The 21,944-nt window shown below is 35.8% G+C and overlaps 1 protein-coding gene across 1 annotated transcript in view; it reads right to left on the minus strand.

Moving 5' to 3' along the window:
* Nucleotides 1-371: 371 nt before the first annotated feature.
* The window catches only part of PITPNC1 (phosphatidylinositol transfer protein cytoplasmic 1), a 91,188-nt gene continuing 69,615 nt past the window's right edge, over nt 372-21,944 (minus strand). Inside the window, exons 7-11 of the mRNA XM_035558781.2 lie at nt 21,277-21,372; nt 12,628-12,783; nt 11,827-11,890; nt 8,311-8,429; nt 372-4,927 (exon numbers count right to left, since the gene is read on the minus strand). Coding sequence (XP_035414674.1) covers nt 4,922-4,927; nt 8,311-8,429; nt 11,827-11,890; nt 12,628-12,783; nt 21,277-21,372 — 441 coding nt within the window. The 3' untranslated portion in view covers nt 372-4,921. The remainder of the gene's footprint in view (nt 4,928-8,310; nt 8,430-11,826; nt 11,891-12,627; nt 12,784-21,276; nt 21,373-21,944) is intronic.

The following is a 21,944-nucleotide window of genomic DNA, read 5'->3' on the forward strand; positions in this document are numbered from 1 at the left end:
ACAAAGGATTCTTGTCTTTTGAGAGGTTTCCAGTGTTCTCTTTTCCAGTTATTTACTACAACACTGCGCTGTAAAACTCTGCATGGAGAATTAGAAATGGCTCCCTACTGAAAAAAATTCCTTATCAACCAAATGGTCATTTACAAATGAATGGGCTAGCCTGAGACCGAGGGGGCAGCTACCCTGATAAAATCTTTAAAAGCTGAGGAGCAACAAGACCTAGCAGATGTTAAGTGGTTTAAATTTCCCTTACAATGCCAATTCTTTGTGCTACTTAATTTTGAGAAACTGACTTGCAGAGCTGGTGGTAGAAATGTTAATGGCCATGTTCCTTGCCAGAGAAGACTGAGTAGAAGAAAACAGCCACACTTGTAAAGAATACTTGTTGGTAGTTTATTTACAACAAAATGCAAGGAAAAATACAATATTAAAAATAATAAATAACTAGGAAAAATCAAAAACTAACTGAAATGGATGAAAAATACGACAATCAAATTCTCCTGCGTAGCCTTGCATTGTTTAACATGCAGAGCAGTTCAAAACTTGGTCCTTCTTTGATGGTAGTAATGGATTGCCTAATGTAGCCATCAGAGCTCTAAATAAAAGAAATGAATTACTGGACATTCAGAGTCATGTGGAATTATCACAGAAATGAAATAAAACAATGAAATCTGTTTAAGTGACACCACAAAACTACAGGAGATTGTAATTCAATGACCATGCTGTTCATTTAAAGCAAAACATTGTTAGACATATTTAGCAATTTTAACTTACACATATAAAACCAAGTCCAAACAATGGAAACAAAAAAGCTCCTATTGACAAGATCATGAATTCTCTCTTATGAATTCTCTCTTACTGCACTAACTCATGAAAAGCATACACATTTGGCTTATTTCAAATGATAACATTGTTTGGAAGTTATAGTGCAGCAAGCTTCAAAGCAGTTTTAACAAAATGTAGCGGTCTTGTTACAAAATAAGGAACAAATATTTCCATTTCAAAATCTCTACAGCAGCAGTTAATGCAAATTGACTACTAGATGTCACACAATCACCTTCCAGAATAATAGTAATAATAATAAAAAAGTCAAAGAATAAGGTCAAATACTTTCTTTCCACAGGATTTATCCAGTCATTTACAAAATCAGCAATTACATTCATAAGAAATCTCATTAAGTGTGTGTTTCAGGAATGTGCTGCTTCTCATAGTCTTTCCAGGTACCTCCTTTTTTAATTTATGAAGAGGTCTGCCCTTCTAAAGATTGCAATTGCCAGTTATTTTGTTATAATTGTTCTACAAGAAATATATAAAAATATGAGCAAAGCCGGGAAAAGGTTTTAATAGAAGCCCAAACAAAGTAATCACATTATTTACTCTGAACTGTATTCTCCTTGGTGAAAAATTCCTTGTGAAGTCCTAACAGAATTATATTGTGTAATTCTTCTTCCACTGTGGCAGAGAATAGGAATACACAGCTGCTGTGCCCATTCACCTTTGCTGGGTACCACCATACCCTCTACAGATGTATTCACTAATTATGTCATTTATTTTTGCAAAAGAAGTGATGAATACCTGCAAAATATTATTTTTCTCCTAATAAAGATGCTTGAAAATACAATAGAAAGCATTCTGACAAAATCAGTAATGAAAACAACCCCTTTGCCTCAAGATGTTACCCAAGTATTCCGACGTTCCTTTCCATTTCACATTGTGTGATTTTGTGTTTGCTGGGAATATTCCAGAAGTTGTCCTGCATAAAATTAAAAACAAACCAAAAAAATCCCACAAGAACAGAAATGTTATTTAAACTTCATATGGACAAATTGGTTAATTACTGACTGGTGGGGAAAACAAAGTAGAACATGGCGGAGGTTACTAACATAGATGATGAAAAGCCTGGCATATTTCTTATCCAAAGCAATGAAGAAATCTAGATTTTTTTTTATTTGCCTTCATTAGTAAGCAACATGGAGGCAATGTGGATGAGCATGAACCTTATTTTGGCCAGCAGTGAATTCAGGCTGTTTGGTCAATAAATCTGGTACTTCTCAAGACCAGCACTGCCTGATGGAAGGACTATGGCAGCAGCACATGCTGATGGAGACACAGCATTAATGAGTCTGGCATTTTTTCCATGACACAAGCAGTGTCTTTCTCCTACATATCTGTCACACAGCTATAAGATGTATCCTCTTCAGGAGTGTTAATAATTTTCATACATGCTTTACCTCCCAAACCTACATGGTATGATAATCACCCTATCCACACAGGATTTGAAATGAATCAGTTAGACATGAGTAAAGGTATAACTGCTTTGGTCTAGTAATCTGTAACAAACCCAGATGCCAAAACCTCTATAGAAACAGTAACATGTAAGCACAAGGAAATTACGACTAAATAGAGCTGGGCAATTTTTTCGTTGACAAAAAACAAATTAATTGAAAAACAGACTTCCATCAGTGGAGCAGACCTAAACTATTTCCACATAGTTAAATTCAGGAAATAAAAAACAACCAACAACAGTTTATCTTTTAAAAGATTTCCCTTCTCTGCCAATGTCTCAATCTTGCTACTAAATAAATAATAAAGATTAGACCAGTTATAATCATTATTACATAATTTGCACACTCTTAAAGCTGAAATCATAAACTAATGCAAGAAAGTTTTGTTTGCAGCATCACAGCAGCTTTTTTTTTTTTTTTCAAACAAAAAATCATCACCTGTCAGTTTACTAGCTACACAGAATTACAAACTCTGGGAAGAAATGCAAAGCAAAACATGGACAGTAAGTGGGAGGAAGCATGAAGTCAGACCATAGCTAACCTACAAAGAGCTTCTGGATTTTGCTAGCTACAGGGTTTTAACTATCAATCAAATATACACTTGTTCTCAGTGCAGGTTGACAGTGGAATTACCTCTCCTGCAACTAAAACTACACTATAAATACCACACATTCAACATAACTTCTACTGGATCTACAGCCATTGAGAAGTTCAGTGCATTTAAGCCAGTCCAATCATTACGTTGTGCTGAGAAGATGGCACAAATGTCCTGTACAGGTAAAAGGCCATCCCCAAACTGATTGTTCAATGATCGTTCAGCTCTGGAGGACTCTCTTCTTTTTATCCATGTACCATGTCACCAGTGGTACAAAGTATCACCCACTTTGATCATATCATTCATGTAACAGCTATCATTCACTGGGAATTGAACAGCAGCTTATTTAATGTCTACTACAGCTACCCATCCTGATAGATACTGACAATATTGATTAAATAGCTATTTGTATGAAAGAGAACAAAGTACCCCAAATGGGGGTCAGAGGGAAAGTTTCTCACTGAGTTTACATTTTGAAAAGTAAAGAAGGAAGGAAGAGAACACTTTTGCAATTCATTTTTCTCTTCCCCCCTCAATCTACACTTCCCTTCTGGGAAGCATTCATTCTACATTTTGATTCCTGAGATTGAAGAGTGATTTCACGTGCAGACCAGGAGGAGCACTTCTGTTTCCTTATTGTCACCCTACATGCGACTGAGCAGCCCCACGATTCATTCGCTTTTGCAAGTGACTGATTTTATTCACTCCTTCCCTAGAGGCGGTGGTAAAGCCTGAAACTAGCTTTCTGTTAGTAGAGATTGTGCTGTTTAGGAATGGTGAGAGCCAGGAAAGAAAAAGTAGTCTCATATTTTCCTTCCTTTACATTCAAGGTCTTACAGGGTAACTACCACTCTTCTTTCAGTGAGGACAAGACAAAATTCATTGGTTTTCCCTCTCAACTGGCTCAATTTAGCTGCTTTTTTTTTTTTTTTCAATCTTGTACATGGAACATCATTGGAACACCAATATGAACTTAAGAGATCACAAAAAGAAAGCTATTAAAATACATTATCTACAAGAAATAGGTGGTTTCTTTTACAAATTCTGTGCAAGATAGAAATAGTTCAATGGCCTCAAAGTCAGTATAATTAATTACAATTGGGGCTTCAATACAGTGATATTTTAGGTTTGAAAAGTTTCATGTTTGTTAGCTAGGCCCCAAATCCTGAGTCATATTAAGCAAAATATGAATCTGAGTGATTGCTGTTGGCGTTCAAGTACAATGAGTTGCAGGTCAAAGGTTTATGAACATACATGAAAAGCCTAAGAGTAGGATGGATTTTAAAATCAGTTATAAAAGAAGAAAATTGGAGCTTTTTATCCAGTTAACCCTGCATTCTGCTTGGCACAAATTTGCCTCAGAAGTCCTTGGCAGCTTTACTGAATATCTATTCCTAATTATAAATGCTATGACCTAGATGTGGATTTCCACGTAGAGATACTGCTACAGAAAGATTTATTTTCTTTTATAGGGTTCTCCTCAGACTATTTCATTGTAGGTCAGTAAGATGCACCATATGGCTTGGAACACTGCTTTAGGAATATATAAATTACATTCTCTTGCATGCACTTCTCTGAAGGTTTTAAGGATCAAGCCTGAGGAAAGAAGCAATCTTTCCACAACACTGAGATTATCCGAAGCAAAACAAAACAAAACAAAACAAAACAAAAGAACAAAAAGAAATCCAAGAAACACCAACCAACCACCATGACCTTTCTAGAAACTGTATTATGTTACTCTTGCTGTGGTAGACATGGCTTATCAGGAGGAATCACGCTGGGTTAATTTAAAGTTTTTTCTTCTCTGGATCTGGAAGAGTGAGGGTTTCTGGAGCAGACTTTTTTCGAGGCCGGTCTTTGGGAACTGTTAGGAATTCGGGAGCATCTGTGGAGAGAGGAGTTGATGGAGCACTAGATGGAGCACTGCGGGTTGAAGAAGGCATGGAAATGTTAGAGATAGCTATTGCAGGTGGAAAAATCCCAATTTTCTTGTTGGTAGCTTCCTGAGTTGCTCGTTCAAACTCTCGGACTTCATCCATTGTCATGTCTTCAATAAGAAGAAAAGAAAGATAAATGACATGTTAGAATAATTTCAAATGATGATTTCATTAACTCAGTTAAACTACTTCCATCCAAATTTCAAATCAGAGAGTGACTGCTTATCATGCATATCATTAAATGATTCTCCATATGAATTCTATCTTATTTTAATGCATTGACTGGAGTACAATAAAAGGCCAATGTAAAGAAAATGAAGTACATTAAGCACATACTAATGGTTCTTCTATCTGGGTCTGGGTCTGAACTGAATAATGAGTGCTACCTCAGTAACTGATGGAAAAATCAAGCTATTTCACAGGCAATTAAAGAATATATTTAGATACATAGTCAGCAAGTAGAATTTTTCAGAACTTCAAAGAAAACAAAACTGACATTATTTTGTTCATTAAGATTATGAGCACAAACTGATAAATGACTGTCACTGGTTTGTTTCCCTACTGCAATTATCAAGGGATGAAAACTTCTCTCTCCCCATGCAGAGCTTCCAGTGACTTCTAGTAACCATTGCTTGCACAGAACTAGGGCATTATGCTTTTCTACTAAGAATGCCTAAAGAATTCCCTCAGACTTGATAGTCACGACACACTTTCCAACATCCCTGGAAAACAGAGGCAAAATGAGATGAGACGTCAAAGCCACTTTGCTATGGAAAATCAGGTCCACAGGATGTTTCAGAAGTAGTGGAAGGCTTCTCATGCAGGTGACAAATGTGTCACAGTGCTGTAGAAACCCACAAGAGGGCAGAGCAATCCCAGCATGTTTTCTAAACTGAGCTGTCCAAAACTTTTTTTGATAAAAATCCTAAATGAATGACATCTGCCGCAAATGGGTAACATGAGAAAAAACATAATCTGCATGGCATTCTGAAACCTGCTGCTTCATGCCTATATTGCCTGCAAGATGTCCACTAAACCAACTGAAATAAATTGTATGGTTTTCACTGAACACCACAGTAAATCTGTGTGTTTGAAGGAATCACAGAATGAAACTCAAAATATTCAAACTACCCCAAGTAGAACTGAGCAAAACCCAATATCTGAAAAATACTAATTGAAAGAGGTGACTACTACCAAAGACAAAACAAAAACCAACAACCCCATCTTCCCCACCTCAAACCAACACATGAGAAGACGCCCTGTAAAATCTCTTCTGATTTCTCTCTGGGTAATTATTTTATAAATCATAATAAATCTTTGGAAGATGTGATTAAAACCGCGGGGGAGTGTGGTAAAATATGGATAATTTATGCTTCACATTCAAATAATAAAGAACCAAGTTCTGCAGATGATAAAGACATTACAGCTATCATTCTCTACTCTTTCTCATCCATTGTTGTCAGTTTGTGTGACATCTTTGTAAATCTTGTGGTATATGGCATTCCTTTTCAAGACTAAAATTTAGCAATTTCATTCAAGTATCATTAAGCCATTTAATAGATTCCCGAGTTCTCAAAACTCAAAAAGGAACCCAAGCAAACAAACAAACAAACAAAAAACAACCCAGAAATATAAACACTGGCATTTTAATCAACACAAAATTCTGGCATATATGAGTGTCTGCGACATGGGACTGGCAATAGTGCTTACCGTATGAACGGCAAAATGATATATTTTCAGTACATCGATACTTTTTAATATTAGCCAGCTGCACGCATGTGTAGCTTTGGCTGCAGATGTTAGGTAGAAGAAGCTTTATGTTGTATTACATCATGTTAAATAAACAAAACCAAAGAAGTTGCCAGCTGCCTTCTCTCCTCGCTGCAGATTACATTCCAGGGGCCTTTTCAGCCTACAGAGCTGTGCCAGTTATTAGGAGGGAGGACCAAGTTGTTTTCAAATCTGAGATAAGTGGTGGAAATAAACAGGTGGTCTGTTAAATAAACAGGAGGACCTGCACCTACTTGTGTTGGAGGTAGATTTGAACCTGATTTGCTGATTTACACTTTATTTTGCTCTGTGACAGCGTGTGTAGTCTCTCTGAACTCAAACTGTTTGAAAACACCCACAACATCAAAGGGAGACCATGAATTTATCTCAGCTATTTTTGATTGAGGACTTCCATATAAAATAAAATAAAGCTTGTCTTAAATGAATCAGAGTGAAACGGGACAGGATGATTTCTCAGCTTACTGGCCATTTAAGTGAAAATTGATTGAAGTCTTACTACAAGGTATCCTCCAAGACTGTAAATTTTAAATTCAGACATGAAATACTCATTATCCCTTCAGCTGAATTTTGCTTTTTAGCTTACATTCACCTTAAATTCACCTCTGTTCTGATATACTCTCAAGTAAAACAAGTCCTTGCCCTGAGCTTAGAAGGCTCAGACTGTGAAATATGTCCCTGCTCTTTCTTTTTTTCATAAATGACAAATTCTGTCCTGACCTCAATGGTAATTTTGCCACATGGGAACTCAGGATGGCAAACTTCATACAAAGACAAATCCTGAAGTGTAGAGCCAAAGTCAAAACTGATTCTCAATTCACTGAACAGGTAAGGAGTAACCTTGATGCCAAGGAACTGCAGCAAAACAAACACAAGAATTGTCCTCCTGTTTATCCTGTAGATAACATCTCATACTGGTGGGAATTTTTACTAAGAACAAAAGACTTAGAACTTCAGGCCTTGCCCCACACCTGTTCCGTGAGTAAAACCATCACTGCTCTGTTCACAGAAACAAAGGAACAATAACATTTTTAGAAGCAAATACCACTGCATCTTTTCTATTTGCAGATACTAATAATTTCCAATGTTAGGCATCCACTTGAGGTGCCTAAATTAGGAACCTGAATTCTTACAGTTTCCAGAATCTGAATCAGAGCACCTACACATCAGTGTGCCCTTTTCCACAGATTGCTGGTATATACTTCCGAAAGTACGTCTTCTCACCTTGTTGATAGCTAATCAATGATGACATTAAAATTAGTTTGAAACAAGTGAATAAGTCATTAGCTTTCTTTCCTGATGAAGCAAAGAATTTTGGTAGTCCCACAGAAATTTTCCACTTTCCATGTTCCTGGCTTTTTGACTGAAAAAGTCTAAACTCTTGCATTTTTTTAAACTATTCAAATAATAGAAAGTAGAACTGACATTTAACTACTACTTTATGCATCCAACTGAAATTAAGGAATTTTGTTTTCCTCGAAGACAGGGACTTGTATGCGAGCCCAACCCCACCCTTTCTTACATCAGTGGCAGTTTACAGTGTAAAAGAAAGGATTGCACTTCATGGAGAAAGATTCTGTTCCTGTTGAGGCAAAATTGCCCAAAAATTCCACTGACTGATCAGCAAGATCAGTTGGCTGCTCTTCTCTGATCTGTGCAGGTATATTAGTTGAGGATGGGCAATATGTTTTAAAAATTGACATACTCTTGCTTTGGCATGGCTCTCTATTTCATCCACAGTAGATGAATGTTGGTTGCAAACTTTAATGTTGGTTTTTTCATGCATATTTTTCTCGTATTCTCGAACATCATCCATAGTCATATCTGTAAAAAGTTCAAAATTGTTGGCATTTTCCATTGATTCAATGCAAACTTAATTTTTTAAGAAGGTTCTAGGAATACATAGTCTTTCAGCAGAAGCCAAAAAGGATTTAAAAAAGCATGGAGCAACTAGCTTTATGAAATTTGACTCATAAAGGTAGTTATATCAGCCAAGGAAGGTGTAAGAACGTTAAGTCAAAGGGAGTCAGAGAACAGGAAGCAGTGGAAATTGTTTAAGAGAATCTGTGTAACAAGGTAGGCAAAAAAGTGTTGAAGTGCAGGCCTTGGCAAAAGCCAAGATCTTCTAAAAAGATTTTAGAAGATCCCTTAGAATAAAGGACAGATACAGAAATATTGTAAAGATTTACTTACCTTTGCAGGAACTTTCTAAAAGATTTTATATTATCTTTGCATAGTATGTCTTAAAACCAGCAAACAGTCTTACTGTTAAAACACACATCAGCTCAGATTCCACAAGCTAACACTTAATTACACCAGAAACTGGATTAATAGTGAATATGTTAATAGCTTTGTAGCCTCAAGCCATTTAATGCATTATAAAAATTATCCATACTTTACAAATAAGGCTAATTCTACTGGTAGGATCATTTATCATTGTCTAGGCATGCCTGATGTTGTCCAACTTGCAAGTAGTATGTTAAACGCTTGCTATGTAACTCAAAGCAATCGTTAAGGATTTAAAGAAGTTTTTGTCATAAATCATACTTCTAGTAAAAACATTCAGAATCCAATTAGCTGACTTGTGACCTTACTCTTCTGAGTATTTTACTTGTGAGTAAGGTGTAGGTGAACATGATGGCTGTCAGAATATTGGTCCATTCTTTGCAATTATTTCATAATTTCGGAGCTTCATGAAAATAGACATCAACCTTTTATACATACAATTTAAATACCACTTTACTAGTACAGTACACTTGGAAATGCGTAATGTACACCATGGTTCTGTTCTTGAGGCTATTGTTTTTGTCAAGTTTATTATGTGCCATTTGGATTTGTGCACTTTATATCACAGCACTTCTTGTTATGTGATACGTGGGTCTTGATGCATTTTATGAGACAGCTCTTAAGGAGAGATACAACTTTAGCTGTTATATTAGTAGCATGCTGTAATACTTCATCAGTGAAAATGAAGTGCAATCTAAAATTTTGACCAATATAAAACAAGGAATACCACTAATATACTCTTTCAACCTGTTTTGTTTGTTTGTTTTGTTTTTTTTTTGCTGTTGTCTGGAATGAAAGACGAGCTGATAAGCCATGTAGATAACATGCTAAGATGCATTTTGCCAAGCAAAGAACATGCTCTTTATTAGTAACTAACATTCTGAAAGTAGACTTTTCTTAATAAAGCTAAATACAGTTTAGTAAACAAGACGCATTCATACTTACAGTAACAGTAAGAGTAATCAATCAGTAATATCAGTAACATAGTATGCTTGATAACTGATTTTAATACACTGGTTACCTGATTCAGTTTAGCTGACTTGCATCATCTCAGTCTTTCTCAAACTTTAATTTGAAAAGGTAATAATTTACGGCAAACAGACTCTTTAAAAAGATAATGAAATACTCGGTTTGTAGTCAGCAAGTCTTACCACCTGTTATTCTCAGAACACTGAAGAGCTATAAAGGCAGCAGACAGCACAGAGAGTTACCTAAATTAACTTTCTGCACTTTCTTTTCTTTTTCTTTCGTAAGCCTTGCTATATATTTAGTCTTTATCCATATCTATTTTAGAAAGACTAGATTTTTTAGGCTTTGTATTTCACCTGACAAGTAAGTACTAAAATTACAATATATTATTTAATAAGAAGACACATCATGACAGTAAAAATCCACATATAATTGTGTACTGAGTTATTTCATTTGTGGAAAGAGTGTTTTTGACAGGGTATATTAAGAGTTAAGAATCTGTGGCTAAATGCTTTTGGGCCAAAACTATTCCATGTGTTTAATTTCATGATTACTCAGTTGTCATTTTTATCAAAAGCTCTGCTAAAGTGCAGATCACTCTTGGCTTCCCAGTACTGTTTCTTTGTCTTGTCTTTAAGAGGTATTTTTTGGGCAAATTTCTGGGCTCAATTATTGTGTGAAGTCAGGCTTCTTTATTTAAAGTCACCAGTTAAAGTTTCTTTCGTTTGATTATTGCATACATAAAGTCAGAACAGTAAGTATTAAAATCAGTCATGGTTCTAATGTTATAGAAACTATTACATTTTGTAAGAAAAGTCAACACAACTACATCCATTCTGAAAAATAACTGAGTCAATTTAAATCAACTGTCAAAAAGTCAATTTAGAAAACATCTTAAGTGATCTACCCTGGGAAATAATCTCTAATTTTTTTTCTGTTTTGGGGAATAAACAGCAGAAGTATAGTCTAGTCAGATAAAAAGAACTACTATTCTCAAAAGTCTTTATCCTTATGAATGCACACACACAGGTGACTTCATTTTGTACAGGAAAATAGTAGATCACTATATTGCAGGTAAGAAATTAAAAAAATATATCTAAACTTAAAAAAAAGCTCTTGGAAGTCTTCCTTACTGGACATAAAATTATTGTATTAGTTTATGGCTACACAACACAAGTGATATATATATTAGTAGATTTCAGTATTTTTATAATCATTACAGCACAAGCTTTTTCATGCACTATTCAATTTATAAGATATTCTCAAAGATATTTATATTCCCAAATAACTATTATATGTTAGATGGATATTTTATCTTCTACAAGTATCTATGATTATGGTTACATCTTACTGAAAATATACGTACAAAGGACAAACCCTGTGAACTTATGCCCAATACTACAGCTGGTGCATGGATTCAGTACAGTTTTTGCATGCAGCTGCTGTTCAATCAGACCCAGAGGGTTTTATATTTATATTCATTTTTCAGAAAGGACATTAGAGTTCTATCTTTTCGTTATTGCAATCCATATTATCACTTTAAAACCTTCATAAAAAGCTGAAAATGTGTTGGATCAGAGGCCCTAGGAGTTTGCAGTATGGAAATTATTAATAAGAAGCTTTAATAAAACCTGCATGCAGCTCTCATATACATGACTCTTGGCAGAGACAAGAGCTTCTATCTGCCTACAGTGCAGGATGACTGGACTGATGTATACTCTGAGATGCATGGGATATAAAGGCATCCCTGTATGATGCCTACCGGCTGCCAAAAATACAGTCTATCCTTGCTAGTAAAGAACCTGCCATAAATGAACTCCGTATGTTCCACAGAAACTGAACGTAGTTCTGCCTCTTTCATGAACAACTTATGCTAGGACCTGATGGTCTATGAAAGCAAATTGAAAATTGTTGTTAATTGTGATATGCTTTTCATCTCAATGAGCTCAATTTGGAGAACACTTACCATACCACTCATCAACCCAGGCAAAAGCCTGCCGGTGACCAATCAATAGTATATCTCTGACCACCTGTGAAACAAGGAAAAGGTTAAATATCTTTGCAGCAACAAAACATTTTAGAAAAGTGACAGTGTTGACTTTCAACAAGATTTAATGTGAAAAATATTCTGTCAGTTTTATCTCTAAAAAGACATACCCTAGAGAATCAGACATCCTGGCTCTGAAGGTCTTGTAGTCCAACCTCCCACTCACAACAGAACGACTGCCAACACTGGATGGATCACATCAGCGTGGCTTTGACTAGCATGAGAAGCCATTTGGGAATATGTACTGAATCTTATAATCTTTGGGAAAACAGACTGGAACTCTTTTGCTTTTCCTTATTAATTCTTTGGAAGAGTAGAAAGTCAACACTCTAAAAAGTATTATCATTTGGCTGTTGTGCCATTCAGTAATTCATTTTTTACTAGACTGACTGAAAAGCTCTCCCATTATCTGTTTGTAACAAACACTGTACTGTCTACTTGTACATTACTCATTTATACTCACAAATCCTTTAGCTCATATATTTATCACAGCACTGAAAATATTACTGGTATTTTTTTCTTAGCCTTAGACCCAAGTAACTCCAGGCTTTGTCAAGTTTACACCCAGAGATGAACTCTTTGGATTTGCTCCAGACCTCTCAGACCTTGAGAGAGATTCAGCTAAGCCTCCTACCTCCAACACAGAGTTACATTCCTGTGCAGGATAGTACTCAAGTTCTGCTTACGTGAAGGATAAGAAACAGCTCTTGTTTCACTGACCTTATGTACAAATTGTTCTACTCTGGTTTGAAGTCCCCAGACTTCAAATTTCACAGTCACAAGTTTGTAGGAACACATAATTGGCTGATGGGTCTCTCTCCAGCCTTCTTTTAATTGGCCTCTCCCAGTCTTCTGTGACTTGAAATATTTAGGATCCTGCAAAACAAAGCAAACGTACTCAGAAATCATGGAGAAGTCCTGTTTGTTTGTCTGCTAAAATAAATGTTTTGGTAAGATATAAAATATGAAAACACTCTAATAAACATTATGAAAAAGTAAAATGAAATGGGCTTAAGTGAGCGCCAGGCTATAATAAAGTTCAATCCTGTCTTTTATGCAACAGCCAGTGAATTGATAGCATTCTTGGAAGCTACTTTGAAGCTCATTTGATCTAGGACATTTTCTACTATAGGAAAATATGTTATTGCAAGTCATTCCAATGCAATGCACTCCAAGTGTTACTTATGGCCTTTGGAAGCAATGAAGCAATGTTGTTTCTTTAGGACTTGTTTTTACACTACTCCTCCAGTGTGACTTACAGGTGCTTTCTACCCATGCCTGTCTTCATGAGATCATGTCCAGTTTAAGCTTTGATGCATCAACACTGATGTGACCCTGGCTGATATTTTGCAATTTTAAGTGAACTTGTATATCTAGATCACTAGCTAAATATGAAACTCCAATTTGGCTATTTCTATTTACAACTGAGTTATGATGTTTTTGGGCAAAACAATGAAGCACTGATTTCAACACTGGCTGTCTTTGACTAACTGCAAAATCCACCAGTGTTCACCTGTGTTGCCTTGCCCAAAGCTGAGAACTGGGAAGCCCTTTTAAATTCATCCTTTATTAAAAAGGCTGTTAAACATTTATCTAAGTATATGCTTTAATTATGTGCTCAGTGGAAGATGATCAGAAAAAAAAAACTAACAAATCAATAAGACTACTGTGATTTTAATTTTCTTCTTTCCATTGTGATCTTACATACCATTCAGCACTATTCCTTTTTTCTAGTATGTGCAGTTATCTCCTGACTTGGCTTCTGTTTTCTTTCCATAAACTGAAGCTCTGTCATTAAAGTTTATTTACAAAATTCTAGTAAGGTGACAGGCTTCCTTCTCTGTGAAAGTCATTGCTTTTATTGCTGACACGTTCTTTTCTAAATAGAAACTTTAAACTTGCAGTATAATAAGGTTTCAATGTTAAATCACCATAAAAAAACAATTCAGCATCATCATATATCACAGCAACATACCGCTGTATATCACAACTCATAGTCACATGCTGTTACCATTCTTCTCACTCAATAAAGCTTGACCTCAGGTTGATCTAGATATTTTCTGGTTGAAAGAGCTGTTTTATAGCTGATTACTGCCTGAAGCAAGCAATATAATAATAATAAAAATAAAATAAAAAGGGAAGAACTAAGATGCAAAATTCTAGAAGATGGTTCCATGAGTAAAGAAATAGATTACAGGAAGTATCATTTTAAATATTCCTGCAAAATACTGCAGTATAAAATAAGTAAGTATTTCTAAAAAGGAAAATCAAAAGGAAATAGTAATTTTATGTAAGAATGGTCTGCTGTTTCTTACACACACAGACAGTACTGGTGGGATGAAGCCATTGTCTTGATTAAGCACTCTGGATACACCCTTTAATAATACTGAGTGTTATGCAGGGATACTTTTATGTCGGTTCAGTGATAATCAGATCCATAATGGAATAACTTCAATACAGTCCAAAGAGATTAATGTAATGAATTTGAGTTGATACCAAATGTTCAAAATCCTTAAATAAAAATTAAGTAATGAACAGCTACGCTGCAGGACTGCTCAGTCATAAATAAGACTTGTATCTTGTTCAAACTGCAACAACCCTTGGTTTTAGTTTGTTTGCATATTTATTTATAAATTTAATGAAGTTAACCCAGCAGACAAGTGGATTCATAATGGCAATCCTTTTTAAATTGGTGGCACCCAAACAACCCATTTACTGCAATGCAGTTCACCCATGACATCACTCCTAGTTCCAAACGCTTTTAAGAGTGCCCAGAGATGGCACTTTCACTTCCCTTAATCACGTCCATTTTTCTTGAAGGACTTGCTGTGTAGTCACAAATAGACTGGACAGCTTCAAGCAGAGCCAGGCAATGATGGACAGTATAGGCAACTTGTATCTAATAGTTTTAATGGGACTGCCTGCCTTTCTGAAAACATTAACATACTGGTACCACAAAATTGTAAACTGATGAATGGAAGCCAGGAGAAAGAAAAGAATCAGAGAAACATTTCCAGAGTGCTGTATGAAAGTTCAGTATGTTAAAGACTTTACTGTGTGCTTGCTCAGGTGAGTTAAAACCCAGTTCACTGGGAGCTGTATGTGAAGACTGTGTATAAGCTGAGAAGTGCAACGTGAGATACACAGCCACATTAAGCTGTGTGAACGTGAGAGTTTAATCTCTTCATCATCAATTCAAAGGGCATAAATGTTTTACAGAGGTGAGCTGCCACAAGTAAAATTAGTATCACTGGCTGTTTTACCAAGATGCTAAAAAAAATTAGGTACTTTAAAAAGTCTCAGATTATTTTAGAAAGACACTAATTCTTGCTCAGGAGTTGCTTGTGCTATGGTTCAAGTATTTAGAGGAAGAATTTCCATACGTTTCCTTATATTTAAACCTTTCTTTGGCCTCTTCTGTTGGTCACAGCCACAGGGAGCATCCCAAGCCAGAAAGACCTTTGGTGTGACCAGGACTGCTAATGTTACGCTCTTCAGCATCTGATCCCACTGAAATCAATGAGAACATTGACGTGAATGCCACAACCCAGAAGGATTTTATATGCCTAAGTCACTGGTTTGAAATCTCAGATTAAGATTCACAGCATGGAAACCTTTCTGCAATTAGGCACATCAGGTTCTTCTAACAAAAAATGAAGCAGTGATGATAATTTTTTATTAAATGCAAGTAGAAAAAAGTATCAGTACACAGCACTGCTCCTCCTCCTGGCTTTCATGTTGCAGCTGATTAGATTAGTCAGGTAGGACAAATTAGATTCCTGCATCATGCCCCCATCTCTCCAAGTCCCACAAGGAAGCACTGAGCACTCCCCATACCAGATCATGGATTTTCCTTTCTTTGCCTGTGAAAGGTACAGCAATTTGCCTAACACATGCCAGAGGCACCAGGCTGGAGTGAAGGAGCATATTCTCTAGGCCATGAATCATGACAAACAGAGCTTGAAAAACGTCTATCAGTGACTGGAAACCAGACAAGCTGATCCTACATCTGAAACCATATTCATGTTATTATTTAGGTCATCTACTTTATGTGTACCTTATTTTTGCCACCCATGCCTTCCTTTCTATAGAACCCATCATCCAAAGAACACTGCCTCTGTTCACTATTTTCCTCTTAATTTGTCTACTGGCAAAATCCTCAATCTGTTTTAAATGTAATGGCATAGCAAAAATCTTTTTGTTTAAATAACCTTCCTGTGCTTTTATCAGACCCAATTTATTAGGAAAGCCCATCTGGCAAATCCTTTTGCTAAAGAGGAGTAAAACCTACTCTGTATTTGTAATACATTATTGCCAGGTGCAGAGTGATTTAAAAATAGCACTTCTGCTAACATAGCAGAAGCATCATTACCTGTGAGCTGGGCTTATTTGAGAATAAAACATAAAACTACAGTGAAATAATGTAAAAGCCACAGTGGGATGGGTATGCTTCCAAACATGGCACTCTCCCTGTGTTTCTTACTTAGGCCACGTCTGTCAGTTCCTGACTCAGCACACTTACAGTCGGAGATCCCATTATTTTATATTTATTTACTTAGCATTTACTTAGTGCACCTCACGGACTGCAGATATCATTGTCATCAGATGTGGAACTGTAACCCCTGTTCCAGGAGGCAAGCACTGACGTGAAAATACAGCACTGGCTTGTTCTAAGGCCTTTTCAGATTTAATTCTGAAATGTTATTTTTCACTTGAAGTGAAATAATTAAACACTTTTGTTGCTTATAGGAATATAACTTCCAAATCTTAATGTGTATACTTTCCCTTAACTATGCCATGGTATCAGGCATGATTTGAAGATCCCATAATATTCTGCTGCTAATAGGACCCCCCTCCCTTTGTCTGTATGGTGGAAGCCTGCATGAGACACCTTGCTCATCTCATCACTGGTTCTGTCTCAAAAATCACTTGCTGGTTGTATGGTCATTTTAGCGCTGAAAAGATCCTCAAGCTGTGTATGGTCTCCACAGGTGAAAGTGCATTGTACTTACGCCATACATCCTATTCTCTTACTGGATGCTGTCCAAATGCCCCCAGAAAAAGATTCTTCCTGCCTTCCTTCTAATGCATGGATTCATTTTTTTCAGACTCCTATTGCAATATATTCCACCAGTATGCTTTTGAAGTTGTCTTTTTTTCTTCTTCTTCCCTGTTTAAGCTGAAAACCAATTTGTTTGATCTTGAATTTCAGAACCAAGCCTTCATGGTTTTAATACACGGGATCTGGCATTTCACCGTCAACTCTAGTTGCTAGGTTTTGGATTTTAGCTTACTTAGCCTAGTGCTCTGGAAAGATTTGTTGATATTAAGACGCTACTATAGAGATTTATTTGGAGTAATTTTTTAAATACTTTTTTTTTCTCTTTTTGAATTTCCACAAAAATGTGTTTTCTGGAAGAGCCAGCTAAATACTTAAAGAATTATAAATACTGGGACAGTTCTGAGGTGTTAAAATATGATAATCCAGTCAGCCTTTATGTGAGCTCACAGCTGACTTTAGTAAGTAAAAGGGTATTTTCATTTGTTTTTATGTCCTGTACTGAACTATGGTACTGAAAGCCAAATGCACTCACTGTGGGAGCTGAGGCAGCTGTATTATTTCAACCACCATAGTCTTCTGGATAAGTCATGTGGTGGATTCAGAACGTGACAGATTCAACCTGGACAGTAGAAAGCTGGACCTACTACAGTGCAGCTGTGATAAAGTCAAAAAAAGGCAGCAGTTGAAGAAGAAAACTGCAGCAGCTGCACAAAATCTTTCTATTTGGAGGTAACTTAAAAAGTTTATTCCATGTGTCCAACTCAACTGCTTTGTTATAAACAGGAAATGAAACACTGCTAATTCTGAGAACTTGAATATAGTGGCAAAGAACATTTTGCTCAGTATCTCATATCTACAGTAAATGTTTCATTTCAGTCAATGATTCACTTGAGGCCCTCACCCTTCAGCACAGCTCAGTTTTGTTCTTTTCCATAATTCAGATAAAAATACATGCCTATACGGGGAATATGTGATGGCTGGCGATACTTATTCATTGATGGTAAAGTCACAAGGAAATATGACAGATCCTCTTACCTGTAGGATTGTACTTTCTTTATAAAGATATAATTCTGTTTTCAGTGTAACATACACATTCAGATTTGGAAACGTATGACTCGTTATAGAAAAACAGGCACACCTATTAGCTTGGATCTAGATTTAAGCTTTCTCACTTTAGAACCCTATTTTTAAACATCTTAAAACATTAAGGTTTTTAGGTCCATGTTTATAAAAAAGCTACATTTACGGTGTATGAGCACTGGTAAGGACTCTGGTGGTCACTCAACAATGAGATTTATAGATGGTCATTAAGTTAAAATTAACAAGCATTATCTGCTTTGGGACATCCACAATTCCTGCAGTTATACCTCCTGCAGTCTTCTAAAAATGCTTCCATAGAGGACAGAGCTGGACTCTGTGCGTGTCTGTAATAGCTTACAAAACTGTCTTCTGAATCACTATCCACCTTGTGATTTAAGTCCTTTGTGCATGCACTAACAGATAAAACCTCCATTCTTAAGGGTGTTCAAATCACATGATTCTGGTCAAGAGATCACTCAGTATTATTGGCAGAGGTTCCTTTAAAATGTTATTTAATGCAACAACAACCCTTCTTAAGCCTCCAGCTAACTATATTTTGACTTTTCAATGTCTGATGCTTTGGATCCCTTGGATATCTCATGAAGCCTTCAGTGGTAACTCCAATATTATGGCTTCTGTTAATGACATCTGTGTAATATATACATGATATCTGTGTAATATATACACAACCATATCATTTGATTATATAAATAAAACACTAAAATGGCTGTGGTTAATTGTGTTATAATCAGTGAATAATTTGATGCACAAGTGCAAAGAAAGGTTGCAGTCAAAATGTAGAAAGGAATGAAAAATTTAAGATTTTGACACAAACAGCTTACGAAGGACAAGTGAACACTCTAAAGCTAAAAATAACTGAAATCACAAATACTAGCTTAATTGCAACTATGTAATTAGTACTGTTTGATCATATCAGAAAACCACCTCTATATGCAGGCTTATAAGCATTAACAAAACCCAAGCAGGTAGTATACAAAAGGTTTAAATTATTTAAGCTACTTCTCTAAAATACAGTAATACAGTTAAACAATGAAAATTGCCATTAAAAGCAAGTATATTTTCAATTGAAGAGGGATGCATTTTAATCAGGATATAAAAGAAATTTAAAGATTATTTCTAGAAGTATGCTGACCCTGATACAGAACTTGTTTAATTTTAAGCATGTGAAAGAGCCATTGAAATAAAGAGATTACTTACATGCCTGAATTTAAATCATTCTCATTGCTCTTTCTGGATCAGAGTCAGAACACTTATCCAGTCGGATCTATTTCTTAATCCTGAGGATTGTACTTCACTTTTAATCTTTAACCTTAGTATCAATTCAGATTAAGTGATGTAAAACCAGCCAAATTATTGTTATTAGTGTAATTAAAATACCTTTTAGTTACCTCTGAAACTGTTATTTGGAAAACACAGACCATTTCTCATTTCTATAGAGTTACTTTTTTAATACTGTGCTGATTGAAAGCAGACAGAAATTACATTTACAAACATTAAAAATAGTTTTATAGTTCCTAAATTATGTCAGAGACCTCAGCAGAAATGGGAACTTGGCTTCATGTTCATCATATGGTAGCATAAAATACAGAGTTTGTAAACTTTGGAATTCACTGAATTCAGCTATTATTAATTCAATTATCAATTACAGTATGTGCACAGTTAAATGCTAAGGTGTTCTCATTTTGTATGATTTCTGAAACAGAATTTGGAAGCCAACATATAAATCATCCATCGGTACAGAAAAAACAACAGATGCTGGTCTATTTTTGTTGTTTAAAACCATAAAAAAGATTCCATTTTGCTTGGAATAAGGTCTCTAGATTTGTCTTTGAAATACAACACAGATTCGTGTTCTTTTCTCACCTAAGATGAAGCTGGTTTTCTATATCATGAGATTAATCATATGAAAATTATGTTTAATAGTTGGCTACAAAAAATAGAAAGCTGAAAAACTAGATGTTACCTTCATGTTTACAATTTGTGGAAGTGCACATACCAAAATGAAAAATCTTACATGATTTCTTTAAAACATGGTCAAATACTGATGCGTTCAATAGCAGCAATCGTTCCTAAATGGAACCGGATGACCATGGAGTTCAGATAAGGTGATGGGACCAAAAAGCTGCTTCATGAGGTGTTACATAATTTTTGGTATGTAACAGACTGGTTTTATTACCCAAGGAAACTAATAAAATTACTTTTCATTCTACCATAGACCCGATTTTATTTTATGACCAGGACATAAAATTTCAAATAGGATCTATAAATAGAAGACAACAAGTACCTGACTTTTTAAGTCTGAAAAGCATGTCTCCTATGGTATAAAAATATATTCATTGGCAAGTCTTCATTTTCTATCCTAAAAATGACTGTGTAGTCTCACTTTGTATAGTCAAACAGCTGCCATACTCATTGCCAGCTATGAATATATACTTGGCTCCAGAGGCAAATCATATCTCCAAAATGAAATGTAAGTATAGATCTGATCACTTCTCTTTAGTTATTCATTCTGAACCATCGTTTTTTAAGTCTGATGTCAAAACATTAAGACCACATCTTCATTTGCATGGTTGTTACAGATTTCAGAATAGTTAATTGCATTGACCCAAAAGAAACAGTCAAACAATCAAATATACACGGGAGCAATTTTCAGGGGAATTTTAGGACAGTGAATGTGTCTGCTTGCCATTGATGCTTTTTAGCAGATTTATTATATTATGTAGTATGCTTCAGTCCCTCTTGGTCTCACGTCATGATTGCCCCTGAGCAACTGTGCATCAGCCCTATTCTCACTGCAGCATATTTGTCCTTTGCCTCAGGCTTAGACACTTCACACGACTTCTTTCTTGGGGTGGGATGCGGATAAAGAAACCAGTAATGTTTAAAACTGCTCAGATCTGCAAACAATTAAATGAGCTTCCTGATTCAAAGAAAAATCTTTTCTAATTTGAATGAAAAGGTCTGGTATAGGACACAAACTGATAAGGATATAAAAGCATTTCAAAAAGTTGGAGTAATCTGTAAAAGAAAGTGCCAAGCAATCTAGATAGTGAGGCTGCTATCAGCTTCCCATTTAATCAAAAGCTTTTAAAATTCTAGTGACCACCATAATTTCATATCAAAGTAAAATTGTTTTGATTCCTATCAAGGCTTTACTGCAGCCTCTTACATTCCCTTCATCATTTCACAATCAAGTTGTCTCTTACCTCTGATTCTTTGTAATAGCGCTCAGGAATTTCATCACTGGCAATATCAATAAAGCAGACTTCTCGTTCCAGATCTTTAGCTTCATTGTCAAAAATCTGCAAGAGTTAAAGAAACATAACACTGACAGGACAATGTACTTACAAACCACACCTAAAATGAGGGCTAAAAGTCATTTTTGATAACTCGTGCAATGGAATGTATTCAGACTTCCACTTGCACAGCTTCTGCTGTAGGATACCAACATGCCTGTGGGACACAGTCACATTCTCTAGCCTACGGCAGGTGCCAAAGTGTATGCAAGCAGACAAAGGGAAGAAAATGGATGCTATCAAGATCATACGTAAGTAATGTGTTCCTATTAATCCTTTAGGACCTGGCTTTGAACAGCAAGTCTCTTGTTCTATGCAAGGCAAATGATGGGTATATATTGAAAATACTCGCTCTGCAGCATAGTATACTCCTCTGACTCTATGCATAATTTAATCATTTAGGTATCTGAGTGACCCATGGGACTTAGGCTTTGTCTACAATAAATTTTCACGCATGATTTTGGAACTTGGAAATAAAAGGTTATCATGAATTGGTGCCATAAAATTCAGGGAAGTTGTGCATGCACTGTCAGGATCAGTAACAAGCTAATAACATGTGTTGGTGTTTGTTATTTTAT

This window comes from Cygnus atratus, chromosome 18, assembly GCF_013377495.2.
Source record: "Cygnus atratus isolate AKBS03 ecotype Queensland, Australia chromosome 18, CAtr_DNAZoo_HiC_assembly, whole genome shotgun sequence".
Classification (NCBI taxonomy): domain Eukaryota; kingdom Metazoa; phylum Chordata; class Aves; order Anseriformes; family Anatidae; genus Cygnus; species Cygnus atratus.